This window comes from Helicoverpa armigera, chromosome 13, assembly GCF_030705265.1.
Source record: "Helicoverpa armigera isolate CAAS_96S chromosome 13, ASM3070526v1, whole genome shotgun sequence".
Lineage (NCBI taxonomy): Eukaryota > Metazoa > Arthropoda > Insecta > Lepidoptera > Noctuidae > Helicoverpa > Helicoverpa armigera.
Window position 1 is genome coordinate 10,412,781 of NC_087132.1, and position 18,655 is coordinate 10,431,435.

The 18,655-nt window shown below is 38.7% G+C and overlaps 1 protein-coding gene across 16 annotated transcripts in view; it reads left to right on the forward strand.

The window, feature by feature from the left end:
- LOC110373336 (CUGBP Elav-like family member 1) overlaps positions 1-18,513 on the forward strand; it is a 376,248-nt gene extending 357,735 nt beyond the window's left edge. For 10 of the 16 annotated variants that reach the window (XM_021330583.3, XM_021330594.3, XM_049840472.2 and 7 more), the window contains 6 exons: positions 4,948-5,126; positions 6,031-6,295; positions 7,170-7,397; positions 7,822-7,848; positions 13,303-13,449; positions 14,379-18,513. In XM_021330583.3, coding sequence (XP_021186258.1) covers positions 4,948-5,126; positions 6,031-6,295; positions 7,170-7,397; positions 7,822-7,848; positions 13,303-13,449; positions 14,379-14,650 — 1,118 coding nt within the window. In that variant the 3' untranslated portion in view covers positions 14,651-18,513. The remainder of the gene's footprint in view (positions 1-4,947; positions 5,127-6,030; positions 6,296-7,169; positions 7,398-7,821; positions 7,849-13,302; positions 13,450-14,378) is intronic. The other 6 variants (XM_021330595.3, XM_049840471.2, XM_021330589.3 and 3 more) reach the window with 5 other exon arrangements.
- The last annotated feature ends 142 nt before the right edge of the window (positions 18,514-18,655 follow it).

The window sequence follows — 18,655 nt, forward strand, 5'->3', positions numbered from 1 at the left end:
TGTTTGTAGCAAATATCGCGTTCATTTGACTAAATCATTACACATGATTGATTTTGTTTTGATGTCTGACTAAATTAAATTGATGTGGAAGTTTAAAAATCTGCTTTCATCTGATTAACTGCGATTCGGATTTAAATTGGAAATTTGGATTTAATCGGATGTGAGGATAATGTGCGCTTTTGTTTACAAATTGCTACACATATTTCAATTTGTATTTTGTTACGTAATTTTTACGTAGTAGGTTAATTTATTATGTGAAATGAACATTATTTCTATGAATTGCCCATTAAATCTGGCCACAAATATTGTCGACATTTGTGCTCTTGAATATTTCATTTAACATTTTTATCCGAAAATTATCGACAACGGAAAAAGACGTTGTGTCCCATCACTGGCCCATAACTCGCACTTAACGACTCGGTACGTGGCAACAGGCATACGCACTTTGAAGGGCGTGAGTTACGAGCTTAGCAAGGATAATAGTGGGTAAAGTAGCCTGATAGCCTGGCCACGGAATGTTGGCAGTCCTGGTCTGACATTGCGGTCGTGAGAAGGTGGCCGATAAAGTTAGGTGACCAGATTTCCAATGTCGTCAAAGCCAAATACTTTGGACTTTTGAACAGACCTACCTACCTACAAGACACAAGAGTTCTCTTGTGTACGCCTAGAGCTAGGTACACGTTTTCTTGCAAGGCTGAATGTACAAATTATGTATTTACGACTAATATCTATATTTCTTAGACACTGTATAGCAGTTTACAGCATGTGTTATAAATACACAACAATGTTTCTCAAACGTATAATATTGAGACCCCAATTAATATTCAATTAATAAATAAAACATAACGTGTCGTTAAAATATTAATTGCCCGTCGACAATGAAGGTTCTAACTAGGACTGAATGACAAAAACAATAGACGTTCGTACCTGTTCTTTATTTACTATTGTATGACCATAGAGACATAGATGGCAGATCATCGTATGTGGAAGATATATCATTACAATTACGTATTTAGATACTGAACTTGAAACTCGCAGTGATACTGTAGGATTCGTTGTTGAAATTCTCTAAGATCTAATGCCCATTTTCACCAACAAATACCTATATTTAGGGATCCCCTAAGAGCATTTAGGGAACACTTAATACGAATTTCGTTTTCACCAAAGTTTAAGTGTCCCTTTTAACCCCTTATTATTGGAGAGCCCTTATTCTAAGTGACACTTAGTTAGGGAAATGTTAAGAGATTGTTGGTGAAAACGGGCATAACGAACTAAGAACAATTAGGTATTTCTTCTTACCGATGGAACGAGTAAAAACTTACCTGAAAACTAATGACCGAGTATTGCAGGTTCCTTGCAGTAAATACTACAAGCTCGGGGGGCGCTCCCCCCTGAGCCAAGAGGTTATGTAAATTGTTTAACGAAGGATGCTGTTGCCGGCTCAATGGCGCACTTAAAACATTAACATTTTATAGCCTTATTTGCTCTAAGTACACAATTACTTGTGCATTTAAATAGATTACACTCTGCTTTGAGATTCACTGAGAATTATTTTAATTAGTTTGAAACTGTCTTTTTACTGGATAGTTTTGATTGTGAATGGTTTTCGTTTTTCTTTAGATTCTCTTATAGAGAACTACAAGTTGTGTGTGACGCATATAAAACAACCTTTAAAATATACTCTGGTACCTATTAAATTAAATATTACTGATAACTTGTGCGATTTTTGCTGGGGGGAAATTCCCCAATATGTTTGCTCTATTGTTACGTTCGGGAAAGTACCTACTCGTAGTTTTTGTACAATTCACTATTTTTTGATCGCAAATAACAGATTACTTACTGTTACTGTTGATTATGTACTGTTACAAAACCTATATGTTTAATTTCCCTCACTGAATTGAATAATAAAACACACATGGTATTTTCACATAAATGTAGGTATTTCACACAAAACATTTCCGAAATGAATCGAACATTTTAATACCCGCGACGAATTCACACCGGCTGTCGTAAAATAATTCCCGTGCATGGAGGAAAAAAAGGTACTGGAGATGCCATAAGCAATGTAGAGCAGGCGCCTTCTTGTAGCTCAAGTAACATACGGTAGGCGTGATCAGTTACTAGAACTAACGAAGCGTTCAGCTTCCTTGTCAAATCAAAATGGTTGGTTTGGTGAATTTATTTTGAAAACAATAGGCGGGTCATAGAGAGCATATAAGGGCGGAGCCAGTAACGTTCCTCGTTTGCTTATCTGTTTTTTGGTTTTTACTCGCATTTTGGCGCGAAACTTTCTTAGGAGATTTTTCGTTATAACATCTCCGCTAGGCATTTGGTTCTCCATGTTCCCATGTATATTAACATTATACGCAAACACACATTGAATAGGGTGGAAAGCGGCAGCTATTAACAGAAACATGCAAGGTTATTAACTGAGTTTCCTCGTTGCTTCTGCAATAGTGCTAAAATGAAAATTAGAGGAAATTATTTATGGTAAATAGTGTTTAGGTTGTAATGATGTTTAGTGTGTTAAACGCCCAATATTAAGGGCTAATTATTATTTATGTACGTCGTCTCAAGTCCAGCTAAAATTCCAATCAATATTATATGTATTAGAGTAAGCAGATATGTAACAATTTGGTTCCAAGTATGTAGGTAACTTAATCTCCCAAATGCATTTTCATACTTTAATAAACAATAAGACAGCATCTATCTCTAAAATTCCAAAGTAAACATAAGCAATATAAATAAATAATAGCTTTAACAGTTAAAAAGTATTGTAAAAGCTTTTATTTCCTTTCTTCTCGCAACCAAAATCGACTCGCCATCAAAAATGTATGGTTACAGCACATTGCATTATCGCCGACGATTGCGCGATTCCCAGTTTCGTTTTCTCGCACAATTTTCATGCTAATCTTGGTACGAGCGCGCTGATTTCGCTGCCATGAAATATTTGTAACCTCTAGGGTGAGTCTTTACTGTGTGTTAAAATGTATGGAAACATTTCTCGCTTAGCTCTGTTAAAGGTTGGTTTTCAATGGAGTGTAAAAACTTGTGTGAGAAATAAAAAGAATAGTGCAAAAGCTTTTGGTATTTTAGTGCAAAGTAATGGAATTTGCTACCAAAAAAGTAATGGTAGACAATATCACACTGCTATTGGTCAAAATATCTAATAAATATGGTTTTAATCCATCGCGAAGTGAAACTTTATAAAACGAAAGTAAACACGAAAATATATGAAGCACCTCTCGAGCACAGTCCAGTAAGCTCGTTCATCCCTCGCTCATTTCTCACTACGAACTGAACAGTCTCGGTGCCTTTTCAATTTCGCCTCTCGCCTGCCTCACTGGGGGATTGAGAGGCCCCCAAATGTTGGATTTTACGCGTAATACTCCCCCACGCCGTGCATTGTGTATCGCAACTCCTTTGACGTCGGAAATTTTACGTCTGTCTGTGCAAACGTTAACGTGTTTGCAGTTTTTTAATCGCGGTTCTTTGCGACCCCCCATTTTTTTGCCAGATTTTTTCCCTCATACTGGCTGTTTGCGATTCTGAGTTTGAATTTAGACTAGTTTGAACTGGTTTTGAAATGATTAGCCATTTTGATTTTGTGTTTCACCCACTTTGACAAAGGCTTGAGCTGTCCGGGCATCGTGACCGTGTTTTGTTTGCTTAGGGTAGTAAGGGAAGGTAGGATAAGCCCTGTAGTCCCGCGGGTGTCGTTAGAAGTAGTAAGTAATGGATTATGTCAGGTATAGACAGGCCCTCGCCGGTGTCCGATCACTGATCCACTTGGTAAGCTCGGCTTATGGTTTTATCTTTACTTAATCGTTTATTGTGGAAATACCGTTTTAGCTGCAGATATATGAGTAGGGACTAATTCCCTTTTGAGTTGTTTTTTAATAAGCAGATTTATAAGAATTACAGCCGCAATGCGTAGTGCAACAATAAAACTCCAACCAGTTGTCAGCCACCTCAAAGATTGAACGGCATCAAAAATTCGAATGCACCGAAACGGAAAATGCTTTATGACCGACGCCGTTCGGGGTTGAACATCGTAAATTTCCCAGTTAACCCCGCGACCGCTGCGCTGGGGGGCTCCGAGTACATATTTTAGGATCACGCCAGGATTTCTAGCGATACCCCCTTCGTGTACGACAATGCACTTCGATATTGTGCGATGCAAATACGAACGTGATACGCGTCCGACGAGAGAGATTTTCTTTTCATTGCTCTTTTTGGTTTGATCTGGTATGAAAATAGCGCGTGTATATAAAGCTGCGGCCTTTTTACAAGCGAGAGCGGTGGAACGCTTAGCCAGGCTATTTCACCATCGTCGCTCGCTCCCATTCATTCACAAGAGCTGGCCCTAAGGTATCGTTTGAATGCGCGAAGGAAACATGTTTCCTCCTTTACGCAAACATATCGTTTGGTAATGGTCTCCGTGATAATAGCACAACATTATTTAGCACTTAATGTGTGTCGTCATTGAATAGGCAATTTTTAACAGATTAAGGTTAAACGTTCCACTAATGTGTGTACCTACGAGTACTTGGCTATTTTTGTGGATTCCGTCAAGTTTGTTTGATGTTTCCAAAACTAGAGTGTCTGGTTCGTCTAGTATATTTACATAGAACTTAACATTGGAAAAAGATTTAAGGTATATTTGAACATTAGTAAACCTTTCTGAAATACTGAAATTTAAAAAGAAAGATATCTAATGATATTTTGTCTGAGCTCATCACATTTACTTTTACAAATTTTACCTATCTATGCCTATGTTTGTCATACCAAAATACAAAAGAAATCAACTTCTAGTTACAGGTTTCGCACTAAACCTAAAGATTTCCTGTACAAAAGGAGCCACATAAATCATCCATCCCATAAATCCACGACAGCACAAACTATTTACACACATCACTAATTTCTTCTTTTTTCTTTACCCAACAGAACGCAAGCTATTCGTGGGCATGTTGAACAAGAAGCTGTCGGAGAACGACGTGAGGGCCTTATTTGCAGGCCATGGCGCCATCGAGGAGTGCACCGTGCTGCGGGACGCGCAGGGCCAGAGCAAGGGCTGTGCCTTCGTCACCTTCGTGTCCAAGCAGGCTGCCATTGCTGCCATTAAGGTAATAGAGGGTATAGGACTTTTAGGGAGATCAGACCTACCTATCATAAGTAGAAAAATCAGGAAAGCATACGTGCTGATATTAAGGCATTTAAGGATTCAGGAACATTTGGGGAGCTATTGGCTACCTATCGTAAGTTGAAAGATCAGGATAACATAAGTACGGGCAGTCAGATATCTCTTGCCTAGAAGAGCATCTAAAAGGTATCGTTCTATAGCCAAGTCGCTCAGTTTCATCTAATTTTGAAAGTTTTGAATAGATCCTGCGCCATTCTCTCATCCGTTTCCTTCGAGATTCTTCAAAGCATAAACACTTTAGGGTCTTGCGTTTGTCGGTTGTAAATAAACAACAAACATTCCTCAAGAATGTATGTCATACCTCACAGCATGACGAATAGACACAAACATACAACAATAAAATGTTGCAGTATTGCATTACACATACACATAAATGACGTCATTATGTCCTCACACTCCAAAAATGGTGTTCATATGTAAAATTTACGAAATTAATGAAGGAAGAGCCTTCATCGTTAATTTACAGCATGATACCAATCAGCGTTGATCTTTTATGCCATCTGCAAAAATACTCCACACAACCTGGCTTTCATTAAGTCTTTTTAATTGGGAAAAGTAGATTAAAATTCATGTAGATTACTCTGTAATCAGCAACGGAGCAAATTAAAATATTTACAGTAATAAATGGGTAAATATTTAAAAATGAAAACTGCTTTCGTTTTTGTGCAATCTTTCATGTCGTTTTTCATGTCTTTTATGATCACACTTTTAATCCCCAAATAAAGGGACCATCTATGTATTTACTACATGAAAAGTTGACAGTGTTATGTAATTTTATTTTTTTTGTAACTATATTATACTCAAATAGCGACGCTTCTAATTTCCAGGCGTTACACCACAGTCAAACAATGGAAGGTTGTTCAGCACCGCTGGTCGTGAAATTCGCTGATACGCAAAAAGAGAAGGAGCAGAAGAAATTGCAAGCCATGCAGGCGAGCTTATGGGGTCTTACGGCCCCCATAGCCCCGGCGACGTACCTCGCGTCAGAGGCCGCGCTGTCGCCGGCGACGCAACTGCAACTGTTGCAGCAACTCCAAGCAGTCGGGTTGCAGCAACAACTGTTGCAAGGACAGGGGTCCACGCTGTTGCAAGGTTAGCTTCGAATCTTGTAGAACTTTCCAGATTTTTCTAGAATACTTTTTAAACTCTTTAAAGCATTGTAAATGCTTGTTTGTAGAAGCTTTTTCTATTTTCTATTTACCCTTTTTTGGTTTTGTAAACTACATTTTTATTATTTTTCTATGATAACTAAATACGTAGGTATTGAGGAAACACCTTGAAGTTTATAATGAAGCATTATTCGCATCATACACACAAGTTTACTTGTATCTTCAAAGGTTCGAACTAAAATAGTTGTTTTTACGTCATAATAAATCATTCGACCTGTATATAACATTGTAAATGTACGGTTTGACTACAAGATTCTCACGTTTTTGCGAGAAGATAAATCCAAATGATTCATTATGTATTCTGTGACATAAGAAAATGCATCCGAACAAAAATTTTAAACATCAGTGTTATTTAAAGAATAAACAAGACTACGTTCGGTCTGTTTTCAGCTTATCAGGCCATGACGCGAAGTTTTAATGATTCATTTAACTAAATGAACATTGTTTAATTAGTGGTACCTACACTCGTTTTTTTTTATATTGTTTCATTTCAACCTAATTTACCTCATAGTTAACAATTGACGGGTAAATTGGGCTAAATGTTTTAATGTCATTTTAACAATAGTATTTAAAACATGAACTCAAAAAAGAAATTTTTAATGACTTCGTATATTCAATGATGACATACCTAAGTAGGTGCACTAGTATTTTACATAATGCTGCAAAATTGCGTAGGTACAGATATTGGCCTCCAAAATGGAAATAGTGTTGAACAGTCCCATCTAACCTTCCTTTCCCAATTTTACGTTAATCCCGTTTTATTTTTATTTACGCCACCCTTTTTTGTTGTCAAATAGGTGTTAACTATCAGGATATCGGTTTCAATGGTGCAGGCCTGAGTGGGAGTACCGTGGGCGGCGTGGGGTCTTTAGGTGGGGGTGCAGCGGACCAGCTCGGGGGTCTTTTAGCCCCCGTGTCGGTGCAGAACTTGGCTGCGCTTGCGGCTATGACGCAACCGCCCGTAGTGACGCAGGCGGCACCGATTCAGCAAGCCACCGCGCCGCAACAAGCAGCCCCGCCCTTGTGTAAGTTGTAATTTCTTTTTTATTTGCATAGAGCGCCAGTTTCGTTTTTTTTCGTTCCGAATTTGTAGTCCATTTTTTACTTTTTAAGTTTTGATTAGAATTAAGTGATGGAAATCGTCAGGTAATTTTGTAATGTCGTCCTTTATCGATTCGTAAAGGTTGTAGATAAGTTTCTTCCGTAATACTTCAATAACTTTAAGAACATGAATTGTCATTTGAAACCTCGGATAGGAGTTATCAGATTTTAAACTCTTTATACTGCCCACTAATTGCCTCCTGTCTAAATCTTTAGCTGGAACTTTAAAGTTAAAAGAAGCAAGAACATGTTACGATCTTTTTGTTCGCAAACTTTCCTCTTTCAGGTTTCGTTTCGACTTAAGTAAAAAAAAAAGTTAATTAACGATGAACATTTTTCACACTTCAGGTCTTCTCGGGAAGACTAACATCACAGGTAAAAATGCAATGAAATAAAACGAAATGTGTGTTTTTTTGACATGGAATGACAATTTTTTAGCTTCGAAGATTGATGTGATAAATGAGTGAGGCACTGTCAATTAAGCTGGCAATGATAAAAATTTCGAAAAATATTTTTCAAGATATTAGATGTTAAAATGGTTCATTATGCACATGCATTCCATTTTCTAAAACAGTTTGTAAGGTTAAAACATGCAAACCATGTTCCTCTACAAACAATGATGTATAAATTCAAATGGAAAACAATACAGCACTGTCATAGACAAGTTTTTTATACTCTACACAAGATCGTTGTCATTTACATAAATTATACTTTTGTAGCGCAGGTAAGGTGTAGATAAATTAAACTCCACAGTCGAGGTAAGAATGAATATATTTTACTAAAATGCCTGCCTATTTAAATGCTATTACAATGATTTCGTAGTATAGGGCGCGAATCTATCGCGATCCGCGCTGGCCAATGAGAGCGCTCGAACGAAACGTTATAAATATGGGTAGCTTGGCGCGCGAGATTTCAGTGGGGCGCCCGCTGTTGCGGCGCGCGCATGTATGTATTGCAGCTACAGTACTCCCCCCCTAGCGAAGCGTACCGGCAACTTCACGGCTCGGCCCGATCTCGTGCGACGTGTAGCAGTGGCGTCGTTGCTCGTAGAAGGACTCGGAGATCGGCTGGTGGCGACGTCTGATGCCGGTGGAGCTGGAGCGGGTGCAGGCGGGTTATCTTCATCGATGTTGAGCGTGTACGCCGGTTTTAGCCGGTCGATCGAGATGGTGCTGGATCTTCCCGGTAGCTGGACGGTGAAGTACTTCTCATTGCGATCAATGACCTTGTACGGGCCCTTGTACGGCTGCTGCAGCGGTTTGCGGACGGCGTCGTCGCGTAGCAGCACGTGACTACATGTTGTCAAGTCATTGTGCACGAACATGCCACGATTGCTTGAATGTGGCCTAAATGTAGGCGTTAACCTCGTGATCACGTCATGAAGGTGATCGACGAAGCTATAATCCATTGCCTTCGCTGCCGGTGATGGTGATATGAAATCGCCGGGTAAGCGCAATGCTTGGCCGAAAGTGAGCTGCGCGGCGCTGGTGCCGGTATCAGTGCGCACGGCGGCTCGTAAACCCATTAGCACAGTAGGTAGCTCGGCAATCCAGTTGTTAGCACTTTCTAAGCGAGCCATAAGTGCAGTCTTCAGGGTTCGGTGCCAGCGTTCGACGATGCCGTTACTTTGCGGGTGGTAGGCAGTGGTACGGGTACGTTCGGCGCCCAAGAGATGTGCGAGGTCACGGAACAGCTGACTTTCAAACTGTCGTCCTTGGTCAGTCGTTATTCTAGCTGGGCACCCGTAGCGTGTTATCCACGTCGCATACAACTTGTTGGCGATGACGTCAGCGGTGATTTCTCGCAATGGTACTGCTTCGGGCCATCGTGTGCAGCGATCGATCATCGTCAGTAGGTAACGATGTCCAGCCGATGAAGTAGGTAGCGGACCAACGATGTCGATGTGTACGTGTTGAAAACGTTCGCTTGGCGGGAACGCTGCGAGTTCGGCTCGGCTGTGACGTAGTACTTTCGAGCGTTGACACGATGTACACGTTTTCGCCCACTCGCCGATGTCGGTATTCATTGCGGGCCAGAAGAAGCGTTGCTGCATGAGTTTACGTGTAGCTCGTACCCCGGGATGACTTGTATTGTGCACGGCGTTGAATGCGGTGCGACGAAAGTCGGTTGGTAGGTACGGTCGAACGTGTGACGTAGATGTTTCGCAGAATATTGGCTTGTTTGTACCGGGCATGACGATTTTCTTGAGTTGAATATTCGTTTGCTTCAATAAATCGGGTATATTGCTGTCTCTTTCTTGCGCTTGAGATAAGTCGTCGTAGTTGATTGGCGATGGTAGGTCGACGGTTTCGATGCGTGAAAGTGCGTCGGCGACAACATTGTTTACTCCGCTCACATGTCGAATGTCCGTCGTGAACTCGCTGATGAATAACAGCTGACGCGTGCGTCGCTGCGTATCATTGTCGGACGGTGGCTTGCGAATGGCGTAGGTGAGCGGTTTATGGTCCGTGTAAACAACCAGTTCTCTTCCTTCGAACATTTTTCTGAAGTGTTTGATGGACATGTAGATGGATAACAATTCTCGGTCGAATGTGCTATATCTCTGTTGCGTATCGGTGAATTTCTTCGAAAAATAGCCGAGAGGTATCCACTTGTTGTTTACACGTTGTTGTAGCACGGCGCCGGCACAGGTGTTCGATGCGTCGCACATGAGAGAGATAGCGTCGGCGGGAGAAGGAGACGGATGCGCGAGTAAAGCTGCGTTTTGTATACTGGCTTTACATAACTCGAACGCTTGCAATGCTTCATTATTCCAGTCGATTTTCGTCTTATCGCGTTTCTTGGAATTTCGTAGGTACGCGTTGAGTGGTGCTTGTATGCGGGCAGCGTTAGGTATGCTGTCCCGATAGAAGTTCACCATGCCGATAAATCGACGTAAGTCGTGCACTGTCTCGGGTCGGGGGTAAGCAGTGATGGCGTTGACCTTGTCTAAAGGTGGCTTGATACCCTCGCTTGTCACTTCGTACCCGAGGAACTTGACGCTTTCTTGACCGAAGACACATTTAGACGGGTTGATGGTGATAGCAGACGTTTGCTTGTCCTTGAAGTCGGCGCGGAGTGTTGCTACGCATGCGCGGCGCGCGCTTGTGGCGCGAGCGGCTAGGCGAACGTGACCTTGATTGATACTTGTCGAACGATCTGCGATCGCGGCGACTCGATTGCGATGCTTTGAGTTCGGCGATTTCTTCGATGAGCATCTCGATCTTGGCTTCGATGGATGATGACTTTGATGTGGATGCGTGGGGAGGTGGTGGGACCGAAATTGCGGCAACTGCTCCAGGTGGTTGAGTTTGTTCCAGGATTTTATCAGCCATCACCGCGAGCTCGTGGAGGTCAGAGTGCTTCGCGATATTGTCACTGACGGCGAGGACTGCGCGTATGGACTGTGGCAGGTGGTTCGTCCACATAACACGCAGCGTGGAGTCGGAGATGTTGTCAGCGGCGAGATTCTTCATGCGACGTAGTAACTGTGATGGCTTCAGGTCGCCGAGCTCCATTTCAGACAGAAGCCGCTGAACTTGCCTCTGCTCGGACTCATCATATACCTGCAGCAGCCGGCTCTTCAGCGTTTCATACCGGTTCTTCTCGGGTGGACGCAGGATGATGTCGCTGATCTCGTCAAGGTCTTGTCTCTCGAGTTGCCCGACGAGGACCTCGTACATGCCTTGATCGCCCTTCTTCTGTGGCGACATGATGGCTTCGAACTGAGCGAACCACAGACGAATCCGATCGCGCCAAATAAGTGGGATGCGCTGAGCCGTTGATAGCCCGGAGACTGTGGCCGGAGCTTGAGCTTGGTCACCGCTGTTCGCCATGCTGAAGGGTGTCTTCTTCGTTATGGAGTAGTCAGACAACACTGGTTAGGCAGGCGAAATCACGTCGGGGTCACCAATGTAGCGCAGGTAAGGTGTAGATAAATTAAACTCCACAGTCGAGGTAAGAATGAATATATTTTACTAAAATGCCTGCCTATTTAAATGCTATTACAATGATTTCGTAGTATAGGGCGCGAATCTATCGCGATCCGCGCTGGCCAATGAGAGCGCTCGAACGAAACGTTATAAATATGGGTAGCTTGGCGCGCGAGATTTCAGTGGGGCGCCCGCTGTTGCGGCGCGCGCATGTATGTATTGCAGCTACACTTTGAACGGATTTCAAATGTATAGAATATTGTTTTACTATAGAAATAACTTCTATATTGTAATGGACAGACTATTTACTTGACAGCCAAGGTTGTAGACTTTGTTTCAACTAGAATGGAATATGTGCATCGTTTATCACATGAATCTAGTTATCGCCTGGTATGATTTTCTATGTTGGCATATTGGTAGAATGTTCTACCGTTGCTTGCTTTGCATAGGTTATGTTTAATACGGTTCGGTAGGCATACATACTCCTTCGTGTCGATTTATTTTTAAATCTCCCATAGAGGAATTTTTGCTGCGTTGTAATTTTTGTATTTTTATCAGAATTGCCTTATTTATGACTACATTTTGATCTGATTGCTATTGGAATAATGTTTGTGAATTTTACTAATCAAAACTGTGTTTTTACCGCAATATGTAGTCATGAAATACAGGCAAATTAGTTTTATTTGTAGCGGAATGGTTGCAAATTATATCGTTGTATTCTGCCTTTGACATTTATGGTTACCTAATATTTGATGCATTATTTTTCATTCGAAATATTGTAGATAGTTGTTTGTCAACGTGCGCCATGTTTAATACTTTGTAAATAGTAGTAATTAACAGCGTCGAAAAACTCTCAATGTAAAATTAACACAGTTTGTTTCTGCATGAAGGTACTAAAAACAGTATTTAATTTTTATGAGATTTTCGTGAGTGTTATGTTGTAATAATATCGTTTTTCTTTTTGTATTTTTTTACTCTGTGTGTTATGAATACTAATATTGTATGACACTGTCTATGGCATGCAGTGTTTGTATGTAGTTTGATTTTTTTCATGTTCTTTTTAACTTTTACGTATGTAGTGTTCTTTAATTGGCAACACTGAAACGTAGGCTGTGTACTTATAACCCGACCTAATTAAAATTTCGGCAACAACTTAAGGGTCATTGCGTTTCAAAAGCAGTTCAACATAACAGTTTTACAAAGTTACGAACTAGTTATGTTTTTGACGTTTTATACGTAAACCTTTGCCGGTTTAAGCGTAGAATAAATTTAACTCTAACATTACCGTTTAGTGTAAGTAGCTACGGTTCAGCCATTAAACTAACGTGAACACTTGACTCGAGTAATTTAACGACGATTTACATTTTACAAGACATTGAGTAAGCTTGTTCGAAACGTTAGTTACTCTTTTACATTATTTCTGTACGATACTTCGTGATTTTCTTTCTACAAGTTGGTATAATTTGGGTTATAGGTCACAACTATTTTGTAGTTCTTCGTCTTCTTTATTCAAGTTGGCCTTAGTAAAAGTTACGTAAAATTAGGAATTGGGTCAAAAACGTGTCAATCTCCAAATAGAAATAACTGTGTCGAGTAACATGATACCTACAGATGTCATTAATCATGAGGAAAACTTAACTAATGGTCACGTCAACGATATACTGACACTTTCCTGTAAATACAAATAAAATTAACCATCAAAATATTGGTTCATTAAAATAAATTAAAACATCAACGGGGAAGATATCCATGACACAAAAAAGGGTTACCCACTTATATGGAATTTGAAATTCGAACAAGCGCTAATTTCAAATTCTAAAGCTTTCCATTCAAGACTAATGGCTTCCATTCACTAGTTTTATTTTTAATCGATTAACAATTCAATTGTGCTTTTCAGGGTCCACAGCCGAGCCTCTCGGTTCAGCATACGCTGCTCAATTCGGCACAGCTTTCGCTGCAGCACCGCTAGGATCCGTACTAGGCTCAGCAGCCGCCGCAGCCGCTGGAAAGCAGGTTGAAGGTACGGGTAATCTTTATTTTGCTGGTAAGTGTATAGTAAGCCAGCAACTTTCAGGTGGCAGTAGGCCATTTTTTGAGTTTTTTTTTTGTGTAAAAGGCTATTTGTTTTATTGCCAATCCAAATTCCAAATCATATTTTTTGATACTATGGTTATATGGGAGAAGTCTGTGTCCAGCAGTGGATATAAATATTGGGATTCAAATAAAAAGCCCTCAAATGGCAAATCATTAATGACGACAAACGCTAGGCAGTGAGGGCTGCAATTAAAAGGAGAGGCCTTGGGGCCGGTGATGGTGATGAGGAAACTTCACAAAAATGAATACTTGAAATCACAGTAGCCCCTGGTGCAACGCATAGAAGAAGCGGAAAAAGTATCCATAGCCGATGGTCTTCTAACTTCCATCAATTCCGACCTACCTACCTATATAAGTTTTTGGACACGCGCCAAACTTTGGCTAATCGCCAATTTCCTGTTCGAACCGTTAAAATCGAAATATTGGATTGTTTTTATCTTTGTTATCGGATGATAGCTAAGCTGTTAGTTTAATAAAATGTTTAAGAAGACTTACTTAGAGTTCCATTTTCGATAGTGGTACTATTTAATTGTGATTTTTGGTCACAACTTCTAAATTAAATGATCGTTTCACGGCTTTTTGAAAAGATACCTGTTACGAAACGCCATTAGTTCAAGGAAAAATGTATTGAGTGACCTATTTTGAGCAAAAACCGAACAGCTGTTATAATGGGAAATGTATCAGGTTGCCTACACAAATTCTTGGACAAGATAAAGAGAAAAGCTATATATTTCAATTCTAAATATTTCCAAACTGTATTCCCTTATTAAATGAGTGCTCATACTGGATAAAACTAAACTCTTGAATACTGAACCCCTTTTCAATGATCCCTTGTCATGTATGTAGTAACTAAGCTTCTAACTACGTTGAACTCCACAGGTCCTGAAGGCGGGAACCTGTTCATTTACCACCTGCCTCAGGAGTTCACCGACACGGACTTGGCGTCCACTTTCCTGCCGTTCGGCCACGTGATATCGGCCAAAGTGTTCATAGACAAACAGACGAACCTGTCAAAGTGCTTCGGTTTTGTCTCGTACGACAATGCGGCGTCCGCGCAGGCCGCCATTCAGGCCATGAACGGTTTCCAAATAGGTACAAAGAGACTCAAAGTTCAATTGAAACGTTCTAAAGAACTATCGAGACCGTACTAAATATTCCAGAACTCGTTCCTAGTGAATTTACAAAAAAAAAAGAGTAAAAAACTTTTGCAAAGAGGTTGTAAAATTCCGAACGTTTGTTGTGATGTATCCGGTGCACTTGAGCTGACATAGTTTGGTAAGGTACGTTCGTAACGGTCGAGTCCACGTGCACAGTTGTTAACTAAATAAGAATAACGTTAAGGTTTGTGTCAAAGGATTTATCGTTTCCAAAGTATTCCCCAAATTGTTTATTATTATTATTATATTTTTTCTTAACATTTAAGTTTTAGTCACATTAAGCATAAGTTGAAGGATCGATACATTTCGCAGACGCCAAAGAGCTGGTAATTGTTTGATGTATGTCATATCTGCAGCGATATAACTGGCGAGCAAATTGTTTATTCATATTATAAAGATGTATTTTTCATCATCCAAAGTTTCGGTGGGTACCGAAGTGCCCAGCACCGATAAGTATTTGCTTATACACCGTTAAGTTCATTAGAACAATTATAATTATTATTTGTTACAATTATTTTTTTCTTTTATTTTTATGTTACCAACTTGATAGTTAATTGTAAAATAATATAATTATTGTGGCCATTGTCAGTTTTGCAGTCAACTTTTTCGTTTAAAATTTTAAGTGTTTAGATTAACGAATTGATCTCAAAGTGATCAGTGTATTTATTGTTTACAAATACTTGTTGTCAAATAGTGTACTTAACATGTGAGGACCTGGTCCGTATCCACGGCTTGTCCGATATCTACCTACATGCGAAGATATTTCAAATATTTTCCGAACGAAACACGTCAATTAAGAACGCAACTATTCAGTGGAAAATTGACATTAACAGCGCGACTATCGTCCAACTAACCCTATTGTTAAGCTTATTTATCGCGTTATGAAATCAAATTTTATATTTAAGTTATATTATTGCAGTGTCGAGGAAATAAAGACACTATTTATCAGTAAGGATCTACGAACATCTCCGTTTAAATGTTACAAACTTTAATGTTACCATGCGTAAATTTTGAGATCGAATTCCGTTACTTCGCCTGAATTTCGAACAGTGAATTCAAATGTTGATGAAACTTTCTAGAAGAAAACTTATGAAATGTTTGAAATATCTTCGTGTTAATTACTTAACTACTATTGTGCTTGTTTTGTGTAATTAATGTAATACTTTAACACAGTCAACAACATTTATACGATTTTAACACATCGAACACTGGCCCTTTAGTCAAAAATTTTTGTTAGTATAAGTATTTAATTATAGAAATATTTTCGTATGTAAGTTTTGGTATTTCATTCATCTTCTTAAAAATATGTTTCTATATAAAATATTGTTCGTCACTATTTACCTAATAGTCACTGGCACATTTTGATTGTTTCATAATTTTGTAATATTTACGCGCCATCATGTAACGGGAAAATACCGCACTATCTGAATGCAAATAAGATTAAAAGTGAGAAGCAACTCTCAGGGAATCAATCATAAGCTAACACTATAATTAAGTTAATAATATCAATGTCATTATCTACTAATATACGTAAAACTGTGGGATATCGCAATAACAGGAAAAAATAACTATTTTCAGAAACATTTGTAACTATCGGTATTTTTCCGTGACACTGGCTGTAAATATAAAAGTTTACCTTCTAATTAGCTATTAAATTAAGTATTAATTACATTTATTTCTTGAATACGACCACTTTTAATATTATAAAAACGCTCAATAGGTGAAAAAATAAGGGAGCTTTATTTACCGTTTGGGGGGATAACTGAATAGTTTATTTAATTTTTTTTTCGTTTACGAAAATGTTTAAGGTTACAAATATCAATTGTTTTTAATTATTTTTGTTAATAACTTGTGCCAATGCGTTTGTTTCGAAAAGAGCTACGACCAATCTTAAGTCTAAAAATTGTGGATTTCTTTAGATGTAATTAGTGATGTACAAAGTCAGTCTTGCATCAAGACGGAGTTATCGAGGCGCGAGACAAGACGAAAATAATATTATCTATTTATTTGTTCATCGTAGGACTGTCGTAAAGTTGGTCCACAATTATTCTTACTTTGCGCATCACTAATCATGATTTTTGTTTCTTCTAAAAGAACTGATGTAGAGAGAGCATCATTATTATAATAACTTAATTAAATTTAGTTGAGTATTATTATTATATTTAAAAAAAAGTTTATCAAGATGGGTCTATATTATTTAGTTTAATTTTAGTCAACGTTTGATGTCTAATGAAAGACAATATCTAGACTGAATAAGTTTCCTTCTTAGATGTTACAGCGATACAATTTTTGTCTTGTGATTCCTTTAGTAAGTTCATTAGTCGACACTGTAAACATCTTTTTTCTTCGTCTTGCAAATATTATTTTCTTGTTGTTAAGGTAAATAAATTATTATAAAGGCATGTACGTATTGTTAAAAAAGTGGACATTGGGAATATTGATATAGAGTAAATGGAGTTACGATCCTGGACACGACCACTCGTTTAGCCTCTTAAACGTCGTCGATATTATTGCTCGGGCTGCAATGTAGTGTTGCCATTTATTTTTCGTGGCTTCTCTGTGTTGGGACATTTGTATTCTGTACATAGTCATGAAATACGTTAAAATAAACGCATAGCTTTTGCAGTTTGCAGCCCTAACAGTAACATTGGCGTACCCAACGTGTGATCTAGATAGACGTCAAAAATATTGTGAATAGAATTTTTTACCTACAATTTTCTAGGTGTTTGACGGGGAACCTTATTGTTGCTATTGCCTAAGTTTTATACCACCAAATGATTGGAAAAGCGTATAGAAGACAAAGGCATTTTTGTTTAAGAGAAAGGTATTTTTGGTGACCGTCTGGTTACCGTCCGCTTGCTTCTATCGATATTTGAACCGATACGCCACTGTGAGTATTATCGATAAAAAATATCTTCTTATCTTGGAAGTTCACCAATTTGCAAGGGCGTCGATCTATTTATACACGGTTGGTTCGAATATCGATATACCTTGTCGATATAGGTTACAATGTCGCCAGGAGCCTGCAATGTTACCGATGAAATGCCATAAGCTTATTTTTCAAGGTCAATGTTTTTCCTAAGCATTTTATTATAAATGTCGCCTTTGATGCTAACAAAATTTATTTACCTATTACCTAAACTCGTAGGTATCTACCAATGTAAAATCTGATTATGTCAAAACAATTATGTTTTATTTTTATGAATTTCTTGCTGAGAACATCATGAAAATATCCTCACAAATAAAAAAAAACTAGATGTCATTTTTTGTGACGTAAGTTTTTCTAAAAAATGTAGAGGATTGAACTATCACTGATGTGTCTCTTATTTCGAAAATGAGTGATTTATTTATACCCAGATTCTTACAATTTCGATCATGAACTGTAAGATGAAATGTAAAGAAAACCTTTCCCTACGTTGACTTAGCCGACTTTAGATGACTTCTCGACTAGACTTTTGTCATTGGATTAGACTAACCATGTTAAAAAAACTAATAACAATTTTGATTGTTAACTTGACTCAAAATTTCGAACAGTTATTTAATCGAGAAGATATTTTGAATATCGATGTTATATTAAAAACTACAAAAAACTCACAGAATCTGGGTGCGTTATGCAATTTATAAATTTTTGAATTGTATACTTACTTTGAAAGGCATAGAATAGCTTGATAGTTTATATCGAGTCACGGTATGATTAAAAGCATATCCAAAAATTGAGGCAAGAAAATATAAAATTTATTTTTACATTCTCGCGGCACCACACTAGTTATAAAATTGGTATGGAAAATTATAAAAGAACTGTTTTATACAAACACCCGTTTTGTTGATATGAATGTAAATAAATGTCAAGTTAAAAATATGTGTTTAATTTTTGGTGGCAACTTTATTACCCCTTACTACCTACTGTACGAAGCTGGGCTTCTACCACTGAAATACATGACCATTATGAAATATAGAAGACAAAATTGTGCCACGTCCTAAATCAGTGACCTATATTTT